At 33.8% G+C, this 17,447-nt stretch overlaps 1 protein-coding gene across 1 annotated transcript in view; it reads left to right on the top strand.

The window, feature by feature from the left end:
- The window catches only part of MMP16 (matrix metallopeptidase 16), a 287,196-nt gene that overhangs the window by 127,449 nt on the left and 142,300 nt on the right, over positions 1-17,447 (top strand). The window contains exons 2-3 of the mRNA XM_025394261.1: positions 4,975-5,123; positions 16,219-16,341. Coding sequence (XP_025250046.1) covers positions 4,975-5,123; positions 16,219-16,341 — 272 coding nt within the window. The remainder of the gene's footprint in view (positions 1-4,974; positions 5,124-16,218; positions 16,342-17,447) is intronic.

Raw genomic sequence — 17,447 nt, 5'->3', positions numbered from 1 at the left:
TTGCCTCTTAATTGATAAGATGTTTTATAGAGTAGCTTTTGGTTGTTCCACTATTTCCTTTGCATTTTAAGAAGCCATTAAAGAGATGGTAAAATTCTAAGTGAATTGAATTATATTTGTGCAATTTCATACACTAATCCATTCATGCTAGGGATGGGATGGTAATTTAGAGCCCATTTAGATTTTTGAATGAAGAAAAAGGCTAATTTCTGCCTTGTTAACTTATCCTGTGAATCTTCAATTTGACCAATTCTGAGTGACTACTCTAACATGAGTTTAATTGTTTGGTTAATAGGTAGTTATAATTCACATTTATAACCATTTTTTAGAAGAGAAAATGTAGGCCACAAATCCTGCCACTTTTTATAACCAGCAAATATATGGTATTTCAGGAAAAAATGTCCTGAAGCTGTTACTGCCTTGGCTGATGATACCGCAAAATAGAGGGGTCATCACTTTTAGTTGTTAATTTTGCTTTATAACAAAATTTAACAAATGCATTTATAAGTCTCATACTGAAAAATGGAAATTAACATTTTATAACATTGAGAAGTTATCTGTTAAAAGCATTTTTTCAGTTGAATTTCATCTGAGAAAGTCAGTTAATTATATCAGAATATATTTTAAACATCATAGATTTAGACATTTTGTTAGTATGTTATAATTTGAGAATTTAGCAATTTTAAAAACTTGTTTCCCAAAATAATAAAAATGTTTATATAATCAAGTAAATGGAAGAGATTCTTACTAAATAAATGCTATAAAATAAATTTATCACCTTTGCCCTTTCCTTTTCATATGAGTACTGTACTTTGGGTCATATAATCACTGGGTACAAGGAACTTGCATTTGCCATACCACGTTAGCTGGAAATTAACTTTACTTGAAATAACCTGAAATAATTAATTCAGTCACAAATAGGCATTGTGGACTGGCAAAGTGATTTTTCAGATTAAATAAAATCCTAACACAGCCTTCCTTATATTCCCCTTCAATTATTTCTGTAATTTCTAAAATGTTTCTCTTCTAGTCCTAATATATTCATTAGTTTAATCACCTATTCACTTATTCCAATTTTTTTTTTTTTTTTTTTTTTTGGTGGGGGAAAGGATGTCTGCAATTAATCAGAGTTAGTATTTCAAGATGTTTTCTATATATATTATGTCCTATCATTGAGGAGGTTTAAAAATTGTTCTTGCGTCTGTGTTTCATCAAGCAAATTAATAACAGTATCTAACTTTATGTTAAGATGTTGATAAACTTACTAGCTTCAAGGCTAGAGGGAATTTTTTTTTCCTCTAGGTTGTAGTATTGGCCTGAAGGAATAAATAAGGATACATATTTTTAAAAATTACTACTTAGTTTTGCTCTTAGTGGTGAGAACTTCTACTGTCTCCATTTTTTATGTAATCATTTTTCAGGATACTGCTTAATATATGTGGGTGAATAACTCAGTCAATTAACGTAGGTTTTCACAGTATGGGCACATGAAATATTAGTGACAAAGTCAGTTTTTGTCACTAATGTTTATGAATTAATGAATTCATTAATGAATTTTGCTGAAATTTTGTTTGCCTGTCCTTATTTATGCTATAATCTAGTAAAGGCAGTGTCTATTGGCACATTTAATATTTAAGTGTTTACCTTTTATTGCTTGATATATTGTCTTGCTCTGCAGAGAACAACAGTCTTCTGGTTGTTCCTCCAACTGAATAATCACTAAGTGCTGGAAATTGGTTTTGTCTACCTGGTAGCAAGATGTTTGATGACTTAGTAAAACAGGAATGTAATTCAAGGTGAGATTTTGTTGCTTCATTTCAGGTTGGTTGTTCTGGTGATAATGAGGTGGGGTAAGTCCCAGATAGTAAAGAGTCAAGGTTTGCCTTAAAGGAACTTGTTTGTCCCTTGATATTTTTTCAGTGTTCTCAAAAGCACTTGTCAATCCAGTGAGCACAAAATGAAGAAAACATAACAAAAATCAGTTTGCCAAATGTGTCACACCTTATTTGCTTTTGGATTTGGGGAGTTTTGAAGCACTCTATGATTCCTTACCCCATGTTGTTTGTCTTTCCTTACAGCTATGACTAGTTCAACCTCACCATTTTTAATCTTGCCCTATCCCAAGGACAAATCTTAAGGTGAACAGGAACGATTTTAAGAACTCAGGGTAGTTGGTAAGCATAAAATAGTAATATGATTTACTGAGCAAGAATTATGCTAAGGGCTTTGTATATTCTCAGTTAATCCTAGCATCACCCCTACAAATTATATATCATTCATCCAAGTGCACACAAGAATAGATGATTCTTTAACTACTCATAATGTACATTTGAGAATGTTGAAAATACATTAAGGCACAGCCAGTCTCAAGAGACAAATTTAGTATTTGCAGTCATCCAGGAGATGAAGTATTTTAAGACAATGATGAAAATAGGGATGTATTTCAAGTAAAAACATATGAGGATGGAAGGTTATGGTATAATCTGTAATATATATGTATATATGTTTACAGATACACATAAATACATATATATTTATATCTCAAAATTTATTTTTAAGAACAGTGAAAAAGATGCAAAGACTACATGCCAAATCATTAACCTTGGATAGCAGAATACTAGGGTAAGGGGAAAGATACATTTTCAAATATTACTTCATAGATTTAACTTTTTGTCAAAAAAGATATTTTACATTTGTAATTTGGAAGAAAAGTTTGCTTCCTAGGTGACAAATCAATCTTGATTAGCCAGAAAACAAACCTTGACCATAAAATGGTAGAACTCATAGCTTTCCCAATATTTTACAATTAAAAATAATGATCCACTCCTCATTCAGAAAGAACTCCCTTTCATAAGTGACAGTGTAAAAGAAAACTTGAAGAAAAATCCCAATTCATTTTTTACATTATTTTAAAACATTTGTTTGAAAGGCTAGTGCATAAATCAAATATGTATTTTTTATTCTGATCATTTTGTTCTGATTATTTACATATTTTATAGTTCCTCTATCTGTACATAAGTCATAGGTTTTATTGTTAATGGTCTCTTTGCTTTCCTCATAAACGTAATTGCCTGTAGCTTAGCACCCATGAGTTACCTAGCAACAAGTCAGCTCTCTAGCAAGTAAGAAATGAATGCGAACAAGGTGTTATGGAAAAAACATTCAGTTTAAGAATATTGGTGCATGTATGTTATTAAAAATCAAGATACAGCATTCTAATTTTGAGAAATGACATAACAATAGGTATTGACTTTCATATTAAATAATATTCCCTGCTTCCTTCATTCAGAAAAAAGTGGAGTCTATTTCAGACTGCACCACTGTTAACTAGGAAACTGAATATTCATATTTTCCCTGGCAGTCTGTTCATTACAGATTAGATGAGAAGAGTGTCTTGGCATGCTTTTACTATGTGGTACATGAGTTTACTAGATTAAGTTTCACTAATACACCTTCCTGACAGTGATGCATTGCTCATTTCTTAAATAGTTTTAGAATAAATGTGTTTGTTTTTTTTTTTTAAGGAGATGTGCTTATGGTACTGTACTTTTGAGGTGGTTAGTTTTTGTAAATACCATGAAAAATTCCACTTTGTGTTTCACATTTTAAGACTTTGATACATTTAATATTAGTATCTTTTGGTGAAATTTAACTTCTATACTTGCTGGTTATTTTCACTGGGAAAATAGGTCTCCTGTTTTAGAAGTTGAAGTTCATAAAGGAAGAATATCAGTTATTAGGGAAAAACTACAATTTCATAGGATGGTCATTTATATGATAAATAGACTGAAGGGTATTTATGGTAGGGTAACACATGCTGGTAAATACCTTTCACCAAATAGCAAGGCTTCTATTTTATGCCAGGGACAGAAGTACTTGGCCCTTATCAGTTTGAGAGGTAGCTCACTAAACTCCAAGAAATCTCGGAGCCCTGTAGAAGACTGAGGTAAAGGACTGCAGGATGGGATGTGGCCGGAACATATGATTGCGCATTTAAAATGAATGCATAGCATTGTAAAACTAGAAAGCATCTGCTCCCTGGTGGAGATACATGTGTTTGGGGTTTTTTTTGGTTTTTGGGGGGGTTTTTTTTTGGTTTTTTTTTTCCCCCAAATGCCCTACGTTTGTATTCACTTGTAAAATTTAACCTTAAATGACTCTGAATTTTTGCTCCAATCACAGTTAGAATGTGAGTTTAACTATGAGTTATTTCTCTGTCCTCCCGGAGCACCCTTCACCAGGGAAGGTGGGGGATAAAAATCATGAGACCCTTAAAGAGAAGTCTAAACACTCGTAAGGTGATAGTTGGATTTGGATTTCTTCTATAGGTGAAAAGCTTGGTTACTTATGTGATTTAGATTAAAATGAGTCACCAGAAATAAATGAAGAAAGAATATTCTTTACATGGTAAAGTCATCAAAAGATACCTAGCTACGATGGGATAGAATGGTTTTATGGAATTTACACTCAAAATGTCATAGAGTAACATGGTTTATCTGTAAAGAAGCTACACGTCATAGCTGGAGTCACTGGTCAATTTCAGGAAGACGGCTTTTTTAATGTGGTATATGCACATAACTGCCCCTTGCAACATAAACCTCTCAATGGAGTCATACTGTTGAAAAGCATCCTTCATTTTGGGAGGCTGAGGTCCTGGAGGACAGGGATAATCTTAAGTTTTTATCCAGTATTTGCTATAGTACGTTATACATTATAAGCTTGCAACAAATAATTAATCTTTTTTTTTTCAATTAGCATTAGGAGGTATGTCAGAAAGATCCATAACAGTCACTCCAATTATATTAAAATAACCTAACCTATATAATATATATTATAAAAAGATCAAACACTTAAAATACTGTATACCCTTGTGGAGAAAATGTTCAAAACTCTATTATAGGTATACATTAATTACCAGAAAATTATTGTAAAAGTATAAAATTGATCTAAAAGAAACTGTACTTGTTATTGCAGGTTTGGTTACAAAAGTACGGCTACCTTCCACCGACTGACCCCAGAATGTCAGTGCTGCGCTCTGCAGAGACCATGCAGTCTGCCCTAGCTGCCATGCAGCAGTTCTATGGCATTAACATGACAGGAAAAGTGGACAGAAACACAATTGAGTAAGTAATGGCTCCCACCCTCCTTTCTTTTGGTCTTTGAGCCAAACTAAGTAGTCTGGAATACTTTATATGAATTCCACCAACCAGAAATGGAGTAATTTGTCTCATGAACTTTCTTTGGAATTATATAACCTAATTTAACCCCACTCCTCCAATATTTCATAAGATATTTAAGGCCCAATGTCAGGTTTGCTTACCTGATTTTAGCAACATAGTTTCAAAGTAGTAAAGAAAGTATGAATGGGAGTTGAGATAGGTGTACAGTTGAAGCCACTACAAGAAGAGCGACTATGAGCAACAGAGGTGTGTTGTGTGGCTGAGAATATATTGTACACATTGCTTCCCAAATCTCTGTTCATTGGTATCATATTAGGAGCTTGAAATTGGCCAAATGGAAATATCTACACCCTGGAAACTAGGAAACAACACAAATTAGGGCTTTTATGTTGGGTAGGAGGAGCAGCATCAGAGAGCCAGTTAACAGTTTACTAACTCCCCACTGCTGATGGTTCTAAATCAAAAAAAAAAAGATTTTCACTGCAAAGTTACTTCTTTCAATTTCTTGTTATCAAAGGACTCTTCTTATTTTTTAATAGTTTTGCTTTTTAATGATTGGTTCATCCGTCATTCATTTATTCATCTCTTTATTGAGTTCTTTATCAGTGAAAGATAAAGCATGTACAGATTCAGAAGGCATAATCTCTTCATCAAAGGAGCTTAATTCTTATCTTCTGCATAGATAAACATAGTCACAAATGCTATTACCACAAGTACACAGTAAGTTCGTAAGATTATGAAACAACAGCATTACTTTTCTGGACAGCAAAGGGAGAAGTGATTAATTTTTTCAGTGGAGAGAAAAATCATTTGTGTTTTTAGAATCCTTGATATTCACAAAATTTACATATTTTTGTTCCTTAGTTTGATCATGGTACATCAACCCTCCACAATAGGACAGACAAGCATGCATTTTTCTCTCTGCTTTCTCAAATAGAGGAACTAAATGTCAAAGGCTAAGTGAACTGCAGAGTTGTTGCAGAACCTCTTTTAACATTTGATCTGGGGAACTTGCCCTGCTATATACCTTGAGAAAAGACATACTGTTTTTCTTTTTAAACCTTAAATACCTGGATTATCTAGACTCAGACATACTTAATTAATTCTGACATATCAAACTAATTTAATACATAATTTTGAAATTTTGCCATCTAATGTTTGCAACATCATGTTAGTCATAATTTTTCTATTTCATCAACACAGGAAAACCTTTATAAATGATAAAGGCTTTGAGATTAAACTTCAAAGCAGTTTGAAAACATAAATACATTACCTCCCCTAGTACTTTTGAGAGATGCATAAATATTAACTTTGATCTACGTCTTGGAAAACAGAATCAAGAATAAAAAGATTGTATTCTGCCACAATTAGAAATTTGTTCTAAATATTGGGAATAGAGTTTTGATAGTTTGGACCTGCTGTCCTCTAATCACTGCAATATTTTAAGTCTATAATATTTTAAGTCATAATATGCCCTTGTCTTAAATAAATATAGTTTTAAGTTAACAAGCAAAAGCCTCCAGCAAATCCTGTGTTTTGTTGCCACGTATAGTACCAAATTCCATTTAAATTGTACTCCTCATCACAGCATTTTACGAAGTGCTGTGGACAACGTTCTTGTTCTTAATGGAGAGCTGTTAGCTTCTGATTCACTTTCTTGGAAAATATGATGCAATTCATAAAAATACAAATAAATTGAGGACTTGGGAAACAAATTAGTTCACATTGTTTGAATGTCTAACTTGACTAGTGCCAGAATAATAAGGAAGTATTACTAGTTATTACTACTTATTACTAGTTATTAAATTTAAGGAAGTGGAATCCTAGAAAAGGTACATTTCCACCAGTTTTGTGAGCTCCTGTTGGTCATTGGAAGGACTTGGGATGGAAAGGTTTGTTTTCAGAAAGCGGCTGGAGGAAGGTTTTTGTCAGGAGGTAATAGAAGAGTAATGTGCACAGGATTCATCTGGGCCCTTCATGTGGAAAGGGGTCTCAACAGTTTGCTGTTCTCTGGCAGGAGGATGTAAAAAATGTGGAGGGGTAGAAAAGGACACGGGCCTTTTTTGGGGCACAGAGTGGCTCAGATTCCAGACCAGTAAAAATGATGGTGTCAGTGCAGGGGAGTTAAAGTAGCATTTCTGTGATAGAGCATCACAGAGAAAAGATCAACTATGTAGGCAGCCCATAATTTAAAATCAAAGGAACTTTTCTGCTTGTTTGTTTTGGTTTGGAGCTATTTTGCTTTTGTTTTTGAACAAAGCCTTGTTCTAATTCAGGTTTGGATTTTTCTTGGTGTCTTTTTAGGAACTGGTAGTGCGTCTTTCTCTTCAGAGTGTTATACCTGGCAGTTATTTCTAGGTGAAACATCTAAAGCCTTGTTAACTCCGCCTCATCTTCCCTTCCTAGCCTGCCATGCCTCCTCTGCTCCCTGTGTCTGCTTGGAGACTTCATTCTCATTGTCACTTGAACTAGAAACTTGGTGACTTCATTTGTTTCCTGCCTTTTTTTTTCTACTGTCACATCTCTGCTCTTAAGGTGGTACTGCTCAAGGTACTCAGCTGAAAGAGTGTACTATTTTTGGAAGTATAATCCCCATCATCATGATATTAAAGCTATCGTCTGTGCTTTTGTAATCTTGAATGTGTGGTAACAATCCATGCTGAAATCACACTCTGTTATATTAGGGTCAAATTATAAGATATGAAGTTTTCTCTGACACTTACTACATAAAATATGGACTATAGTTATAGATCTGAATTATTCCTTAGTATTAATATAATGTCTTAACCATTTTCGATGCTATAAAATCTTACCTAATTTTAGACTCTTGTCAAGATCAATTGTTTTTATATTAAATAATTATATCCTTTCTTGGCAGATAGATATGTGATACATTGAATCTGTAATTATTGGGTAATTAAAAGTAATGATGACTATTGCAGTAATCCCTATATTATGTTGAAGAAATTACCCATTTTCAAAAAATAAGGTATTACCTTAAATGTCATATTATATTGCTTTAATATTAATTAACAATGGTATTAGAGATCATAATAAATACTTATTCCCTCCCACAGAATGAGTTCATCAGTGTTTCTTTTAAATTATAGATGCATAGCTAATTTTTATAAGCAAGCTCCCTTAAATTTCTTAATTAATGGAGTAATCTGTATTATACATAAAGTGTATATATTTAGCAAGGAAACAAAAAAATAGCAAGGCAATAAAGAAAATGAGTCTGGTATGTTTTATAATTTTAATAGTATTTTTTTCATATTAGTTTATCTTTTATATGTGCACAGTGGCATGCACTCAAGTGTGCTTGGTGAAATATTTCTTTTTAAAATTATTTTTAATTATTATGGGTATATAATAGTCCTATACATTTAGAGGGTACATGTTATGTTTTGGTACAGGCATACAGTACATAATGATGAAATCAGAGTAGTTGGCGTAGCTGTCACCTCAAGCATTTGCCATTTATTTGTGTTAGGCTCATTCCAATCTTATTCTTTTAGTTAAATATGCAATATATTGTTTTTAACTGTAGTCACCCTAGTGGACTATTTACTACTGTCTCTTATTCATTGTATCTAACTATATTTTGTACCCATTAGCCACCCCTTGTCTTTATCCCCACCTCCCTCCTATCCTTCCCAGCCTCTGGGAACCATAATTCTAGATAATTCTAGTCTCTGTCTCCATGAAGTTCTTTTTGTGTGTTTTTTGTTGTTGTTGTTCTTGTTTTTGTGGGTTTTTTTTTTTCTTTCTCCCACGTATGTGAGAACATGCAATGCAATCTTTTTGTGCCTGGCCTATTTCACTTAACATAATGTCTTCCAATTCTATCCATGTTGCTGCAAATGACAGGATTTTATTTTTTATGGCTGAATAATATTCCCTTGTATATACATACCACATTTTCTTTATCCATTCACACACTGACAGACACTTGAGATGATTCCATGGCTTAGCTATTGTGAATAGTGCTGCAATAAACAAGGGAGTGTAGATATCTCTTCAATATACTGATACCCTTTCCTTTGGATGTATGCCCAGCATTAGGATTGTTAGATCATATGGTAGTTCTCTTTTTAGTTTTTTGAGGAACCTCCATACTCGTCTCCATTGTGGTTATACTAATTTATATTTCCATCAGTAGTGTATAACGATTCCCCTTTCTTCAGATGCTCCCCAGCATTCATTATTGCCTATCTTTTCAATAAAAGCTTAACCAGGGTAGGATGATATTTCATTGTACAGAAATTTAACTTAATTAAAATTTATTTAAGGTTGAATAAGTAGTTTTTTCAAGTCATTTCAATGAAACTATGTGATATTTGGACTCCTAATTTGATAATTGAAATATTTATTTAGATGTACCAAGAACTCCAACATTTTTGGCTTATCAATATGTTTTATGATTATTCTTTTGTCTAAATTGCCAAGGGAGTATTCTCTATCTTCTTTTTCAGTTTGGATATAAAAGATATGTTCTTGATCAACTGATGTTCTTCTTTTTATTTCTGAATATACCCATGGCATTAAAACACTATCACGTTATAGGATAGGTCAGTCCATGTTTTGGTGGCAGCAGAAAGAAGGTTGATAGCTAGTGAGCAGGGACCTTAGATTCCTGTTCTGAAAGAATTGGAAGAATTCTCTTCAAAAGAATTTTCAAAAAGTTGAAAGAATTGGTACGAGCTGACACTGAAATTGTGTTCACATTGAAGATCATGGTGGCTTAATATACTTTTGTTCTTGCTCAGGTATTTAGGTACTTTAACTTTGCCATTGCAATCTTGTGAATAACCTGGGTGTCTATTGCAGGTAGTTAATGAGTCTGTAGAAAAAAGAAACTCTGGACTGGAATGACCTGGCAGCCACAATATTTTTAGCCCTAAGTTAATTTACTTTTAAAAATCTTTCCATTACAACTGGACTTGACTCTATGAATACAAACAAAACCTGAGGATTTTTTAAAGTAATTAAAATAATTATATTTTAAAATTTTTAGAAGGATCTTTTGGGGACTACTATAAATAGTAAATATTATTTATACTTTTAACTAAAACCTGGAAAAGTATGGAGAATGGAAACTTGTTTAACATATTATCCTGGTGAATATTGTCTTGGAGAACTAATTGATAAAGTACAACATATGTATTTGGCAGTCATTTTCTTTTCTCATGGTAAAGATAGGTGTATGTACACAGAGCCACTGTGTGGCAGAGCTCCAGCTGCAAGGGATGATGTTTTCCTGGTATTTTGTTGAAGCACTGCCTTCCTGCAGCACCACTACAGGATACCCAGTACAAGGACTATAACCTAAGGGCACCTCTTAGAGTCATGCAGTGAGTGGCCTTATGTGTTTGGCATGAATGCCCAACTTATTAAATACTTTTTAAAATACTTTTTTACTGAAGTTAATGGACACTTTCAGATAGTGTGTGTGTGTGTGTGTGTGTGTGTGTGTGTGTTTACACCAAACTGTCTAGAAGCTTCTGGCTACTTCACTTACATAAAACAGGGGACAGTGAAGCTGTTTACTTACATTTCTGTTATCAAAGTACCAAGAAAATCCCTGTTTTAAATAACACACATACAGGTCAAAGGGAGGTGAAGCACACTGTTATTTGTATGCTGCTGCTGCTGCTGCTTCTACCACGATTACCACCGGTATAACTACTTCCTGATATTTGTAAAATTATAATAGTTATTAGAATTGGAATTATAAGTTAATAATAGTAGTTGCTGTCTGCTAGACACTATTTTAAGTGTTTTAAATGATTTAACTAATTCATTCTTCACAATAACCTAATAAGAGAGGTAATATTATCATCTTCTTTAAAGATGTAGAAACTGAAACATAAAAAGAAATGGTAACCTGACTATTGTCATAGGTCTAGTGAGTCAGTCAGTGGAGCCAGCGAGGTAACTGTACAGTATGGCACCTGGATCCCTGCTTTCAACTTTTATACTCCTCTAAAAAGCACTGATTTAGATTTTTTTTTTCTTTTTCAGTTGAGTTAACTTAAATGAGGACATTAATGATCTGCCCACCTAATTTTAAAATTCTCTAAAATTCCCAAAAATTAAATCAGTATTTCATTTATGAAAATTGAAGCCATGCCATTATTTACACCTTAATAATTACAAAATGCCTTTTTTAGTTAACCCTCTACCACATGCTGCAGTGCCCCTTTCCCGTGTCTTTGTTTGCTTTGGGATGTCAACTTAAAATTTCTTACAAATGAGTCAGTCAAGAAAAAGAAAAAACACTGTTATATGAGTTGTGTGTTGACACACTAAAAAAGCAACTATGTTTAAGCAGTGACACTGTCACAAAAAAGTACTGCCTGAAAATAATGTTATTGAAAGCTTTAAAAAAAGGTGGCAACTACATTTTACCAAGTTGCCAGTTGTATATACCCATATATATACACACACATATATATATATAGGTATATGTATATAAAATACACTTATATGTTAACTTTGTATGTGGCTATATGTAGTTATATAGTCCTGCTTTTTGTGTAAACAGGTATATATGGGATTTATCAAATTGATATTTGAATGCTACTAACATTTTGGTGCCTAATAAATTTATATTATCTATTTGGGCAACTGGAAATGAACCTGACTGCTAGACTCTAACTGAATAAAAACATTAACATCCAGTTTTGCATTTAATATTAGACAGCATTTCATGCATTGATGAATCCTGTTAAACACTGACCATTCTTTGTATCCATTGGAACTTTAAAATTTCCATAAGACAGGACCTGCCTGCCACTATTCACAATAGCAAAGACTTGGAATCAACCCAAATGTCCATCAGAGACACACTGGATTAAGAAAATGTGGCACATATACGCCATGGAATACTATGCAGCCATAACAAAGGATGAGTTTGTGTCCTTTGTAGGGACATGGATGCAGCTGGAAACCATCATTCTTAGCAAACTATCACAAGAACAGAAAACCAAACACCGCATGTTCTCACTCATAGGTGGGAACTGAACAATGAGATCACTTGGACTCAGGAAGGGGAACATCACACACTGGGGCCTATCATGGGGAGGGGGGAGGGGGGAGGGATTGCATTGGGAGTTATACCTGATGTAAATGACGAGTTGATGGGTGCTGACGAGTTGATGGGTGCAGCACAGCAACATGGCACAAGTATACATATGTAACGAACCTGCACGTTATGCACATGTACCCTAGAACTTAAAGTGTAATAATAATAAAAATTAAAAATTAAAAAATTAAAAAAAAATTCATGATAAAGGGAAAGAAATCTGAAAAAAAAAAAAAAGGACCTGCCTGCTTATGAAATCAAATGTTTAAAGTCACATACAAAAGCCTGAAGACTGATTTAGCTCAGATTCTGTGTCATGTTCAGTAGTGTGATGTGCTTTGATCATATTTATGGTATTTTACATCCTTTGATACCCACTAATATTTCTGTGCCAGAATGTTCACATACAAATATTGGTGAAGTTAACAGGGAGTATTCTCAACTTTACCAATCTTCATTCAGAGTTCTTTTCATTAAATCATTAATTGGTATTATATTATATATGTTATGCTTATTTCTTATGTGTAAATTATCTACTTCATGATTTTGTTTTATGTAAGTGTCCACATACTATCTCTGCAATAATCATTTGTTAAAAGTGCAGAGTTGGAGAAAGTTATGAAGTCCTCAAGAAATATGTAGGATTGTCGAAATGATCAGTATATGCAAAATGACATACAGACTTAGTTCATTTGCTTCATGTTCCTTATTGGCGACTTCACTAGGCACTGACCTCGTGCTTGGCTGTCTACCCTCACTCACGGGTCAGTGGCAGATAGAGACAGACACATACAAATCAGGATACACATTATAAGACATGCTGCATTGGGGTGGTAAACTATATCTATGTGAGCTGACTATTAAAGAATAATTAGGATTCTCAGGGTGAACAAGGAGTGAAAAGTAGTCCAGACAGAGGTCACTGCATATAAGGGCAGGAAGAGTTTTGGTTCTGTAGAAACTCGAGTGGATTTTGAGAAGGAGGACAGGGGACACCCTCACTAAGTGGACCTAAATCAGATTCTTTTTACAAAGGTATTTCATGCTCAGAACATGTAGAGAACACACCTTTGCTTTGGGAAAATGTATTGTTAGTAGTGAAAATGAAGGAAGTGTTGAGAGTGAGAGATATGAGACATTTTGAGGGTCAAAGAGACTAGACTGTGATTGGTTGGATGTGAGGAAAGAGTAGTAGAGGATCATACCTGGATATCTGGTGTGGGCATTAGAAGATGCTAAGGCTTTCAGTTAAGATGAGGCATCAGATAAATTGGTGAAAGTTTGGGGTAGGAATGTCATTATTTTCTTTGTATTACATATAACGTTAGAGATGATGACAGGATATCTAGATGGAGGTGTGAGAGCACTTACCCCATTATATTGTACTTTTTAAATGATACGTGTCTTACCTGTGTGCTATGAGCTCAGTAAGGAAGGGGCTCTTTCTTTCTTCATCTTTTAATCCATACTTTCTTTTATATATGTTAGCATGTTGTAAAAGCTCAAAAATACTGTAGGATGAATAAATCAGGATGAGATGGGTAAATGAACAAATAGAACACAAGCAAACAACTATATGAAGTGGGCAAAAGCCCAAAACTTAAATAAAGAATTCAGCAGAAATGTCTTTTAGCACAGGAACCTAATATTCCTCCCTAAAATATCTGTTTTTTGGGCCGGGCATTGTGGCTCACGCCTGTAATCCCAGCACTTTGGGAGGCTGAGGCAGGCAGATCACCTGAGCTCGGGAGTTTGAGACCAGCCTGGCCAACATGAAGAAACCCTGTCTCTACTAAAAATACAAAATTAGCCGGGTGTGGTGGCGCATGCCTGTAATCCCAGCTACTCGGGAGGCTGAGGCAGGAGAATTACTTGAACCCGGGAGGTGGAGGTTGTGGTAAGCCGAGATCATGCCATTGCACTCCAGCCTGGCTGACAAGAGCAAAACTCGGACTCAAAAAAAAAAAAAATCTGTTCTTTGGAAGATGCATACACTTCACAAAGAAATCTTTTACTGACTCCAACAAAAGCATGACATCCCTGCCTTCGTTTTTCAATTTTATACATACTAAAGTAATTTTAGAGACTATACCCTTATTGAAAATACATTTTATTCTGGTAATAGTGAATTCTATTGTTTCAAATTTTACCCAGCTATCCATTTCGGGTTTTTTTTTTTTTTTTTACAGATTGCTTACTTAAATGTTTTCCTTAGCTAAATGTGAATGTAAACATATCCCACATTAAGTAAATATATTCATATTTCATAATTACATATTGTTTGTTCTCCCGGGACTTTCAATGAGATAAGTACCTACCTTAGGAATATTATAATTTTTTGAGAATATAATTAATACCCACATATAAAAGCAACTTAAATCATCGTAGGCACACCATTAATACTTAATTGTTAGTTAAATCAGTATCTAGATATTTCTCCTATGCCAGGAGTTGTGCAAGATACTGAGAATACCAAAACCCCTTCTCTTGAGTGTTTTACAATATAATGAAATATCTCTCGAATTCATTGTGTTTAGGAATACCCTGGAAGTGTTAGTTAAAAATGAGAGGCCTCTGATCTCACCTCCTGAGAGCTCAGTTCCGTAAAGCTGGATAGCCTCTTAGAATTTATCATTTACGAGATGTATTTTTTAATTCGAGGACTTAAAGGGGAAGAATGATTTTCTGAAGTAACTCTACACTGCATTTAAACTAGGATGGAATTTGTTAATTCTGGTAACTGCATGGTCTACATTACTGGGGTCAGAATAAGAAAGCAGAATCTTTTAATGTTTTCTGGAAACGTGCCATCTTTCTTAAGAAGTAAAAGTTATTATTTCACTGATGCAGAAAGTTATTATGTTTGTAAAAGTGGATTATTTGATTTTGTTGCATAACATGTAAATTCCTTTACATGTAAATTACTTAATGTGTAAATGACTTAGAGAGTCATCTCCATGATCACGCCTTTTGCGTTTAAAAAGTATAGAAATTGTAATGCAAATACTCCAAAAATTGTTTTTCATTTTTACTTTCTGAACCATGTAGCACTATGAATTTTCTGCCTTACCTTTGTAGTTATTAAAATAAAGAGACTAATAAACAGTAAAGTCACTTTATAAAGCACTAAAGAAAAACTACCCCCCAAATCATGAAAATCTTTCTACTTAGATAAGATGCAAGAATAGATACAAAATGTGACAGTGGTCCAATGAGACTCTCTAGAAGAGAAATTAGACTATTTTATCTGTATATGTATTAAGATTAATAAATTAAAAGCAGCATTTCCTTTTCAAATTGAAATACATTAAACCTTAGTCTTGTGAGTGCAAAACCTCATATTCAGAAAAATATTTTTAAGCATTGAATTTGGTTATTTATCAAATATTCAAAGCAAGTGGCTGCTGCTTGGAAATGAAATAATGATCAAATGTAAAGAAGAAAAGGTAGAGAAATGAATATTTTATTTGAACAAACAGTTGACTGCTATGTAAATTAGAACAGAGTAGCATATATCCTCTTGAATCGTGGCATTTAAACTCAGGTAATAGATTAGAATAATCTTTGAATGTTAAAGGTGGAATACTCCTTAGTGGCATTTTATGAGTAACACTAGGAATTAAAGACTTGCCCGAGATTATATACCTTGTTAACAGCAAATTCTTAGAAGCTTTAGAGTACCTCTGTCTACAGTTAGCTCAAAATAAATCAGAGAGAAGAAAATTATCTAAAGGATCTGAATAGTAAACTAGTGTTTCTTGATAATTCAGGAAAAACTATGCTATCTACTTAGATTCAAAGTGCAAGAAAATTCAGTGTTGCCTTTACTTTATAGTTTGCCATTTTCATCATCACTATCTCAGATTAACCTCTTAATTGATTTCCTTTTGAATTTAATGATTAGGGTTATTAGTAAATAACTGGAAAATACTGCTTTTTTTTCCCCCCCAGCTGGATGAAGAAGCCCCGATGCGGTGTACCTGACCAGACAAGAGGTAGCTCCAAATTTCATATTCGTCGAAAGCGATATGCATTGACAGGACAGAAGTGGCAGCACAAGCACATCACTTACAGGTATAAGAACTCATGATTAATCTCCCCTTTTCCCCATTTTTCATTACTATTTGTTTTGACACATAGTTTAGTATCTTCTGCACGTTGACTACATGTTAATATATAGGGGTATAATGTTAACATAAGAGACTTAAAACTGCTATTGAGAGGAGAGTAAATTGTTCATTAGATACCATGTAGACACTCTGAAACACTTGGGCTCTTTTGTAAACTATTCCAGCTTCTTGAATGAATGTCAATATTATGAGGGACTTTAGATGAATGTTCTAACATATTACATTCTTTGATAAATATTTATAATCTCTAAAGTAATCAAATAATAAAATATGTAAATAACTGCTATTTAAACAGAATGTTGAAATAATTAGTGTTTAATATCAGTCTAACCATTCTGCTTTTTATCTTTTTCTTAATTGTGCAAGTGGTTTTGTCTTCAGTAACAAAGTATTTTCCAACCTAGAGTGACTATTGTTATTAATGAATTTTCACATTTATTCATTTTGTAATTGAACAACTGCTTATTGAGTCCCAGTATGAACAAAGAACAATGCTAAGGCCTGGAGATGTAACAACAAATAAAACATGAGGACCCTGTTTGTCCTCATGGAATTTACAGTCAAAAGAAGTTGAATAGTCATATAAATACGATGCTTGGTGTAAAAAGAAAGGACAGCATGCAAGAGAAATGTAAACCAGGGTCGTCCAACCCATTCTAGAAAACCAGATGAGATTGCCCTAAAGAAATAGGTTTTCAACTAAGACCCATAGGAAAAGAAAGAACTTGTTAAACCAATGGGCAGGAGAAGGGGAAAGGTACTTTGGCGAGAGGGTAGAACGTCAGGAGTCATCTCTGTCAGATTATGTGACTAGAAATGATAATTTTAAAGTATTATTCTTCATGTAAATACCCTTTTGTATATGATTAAAGATAAAAGCCTCAATATATTAATTTTCTACTTATATAACTGGAACATGTCACTTGAACTTATTTTGGTTATTTTGGAGATACTTTTTTTTTTCTTTTTCTGAAACAGAGTCTCACTCCATCACCCAGGTTGGAGTGCAGTGGCATGATCTCAGCTCACTGCAACTTCCACTTCCCAGAA

This window comes from Theropithecus gelada, chromosome 8 (assembly GCF_003255815.1).
Source record: "Theropithecus gelada isolate Dixy chromosome 8, Tgel_1.0, whole genome shotgun sequence".
Taxonomy (NCBI): Eukaryota; Metazoa; Chordata; class Mammalia; order Primates; family Cercopithecidae; genus Theropithecus; species Theropithecus gelada.
This window is presented reverse-complemented; position numbering and strand designations above follow the sequence as displayed.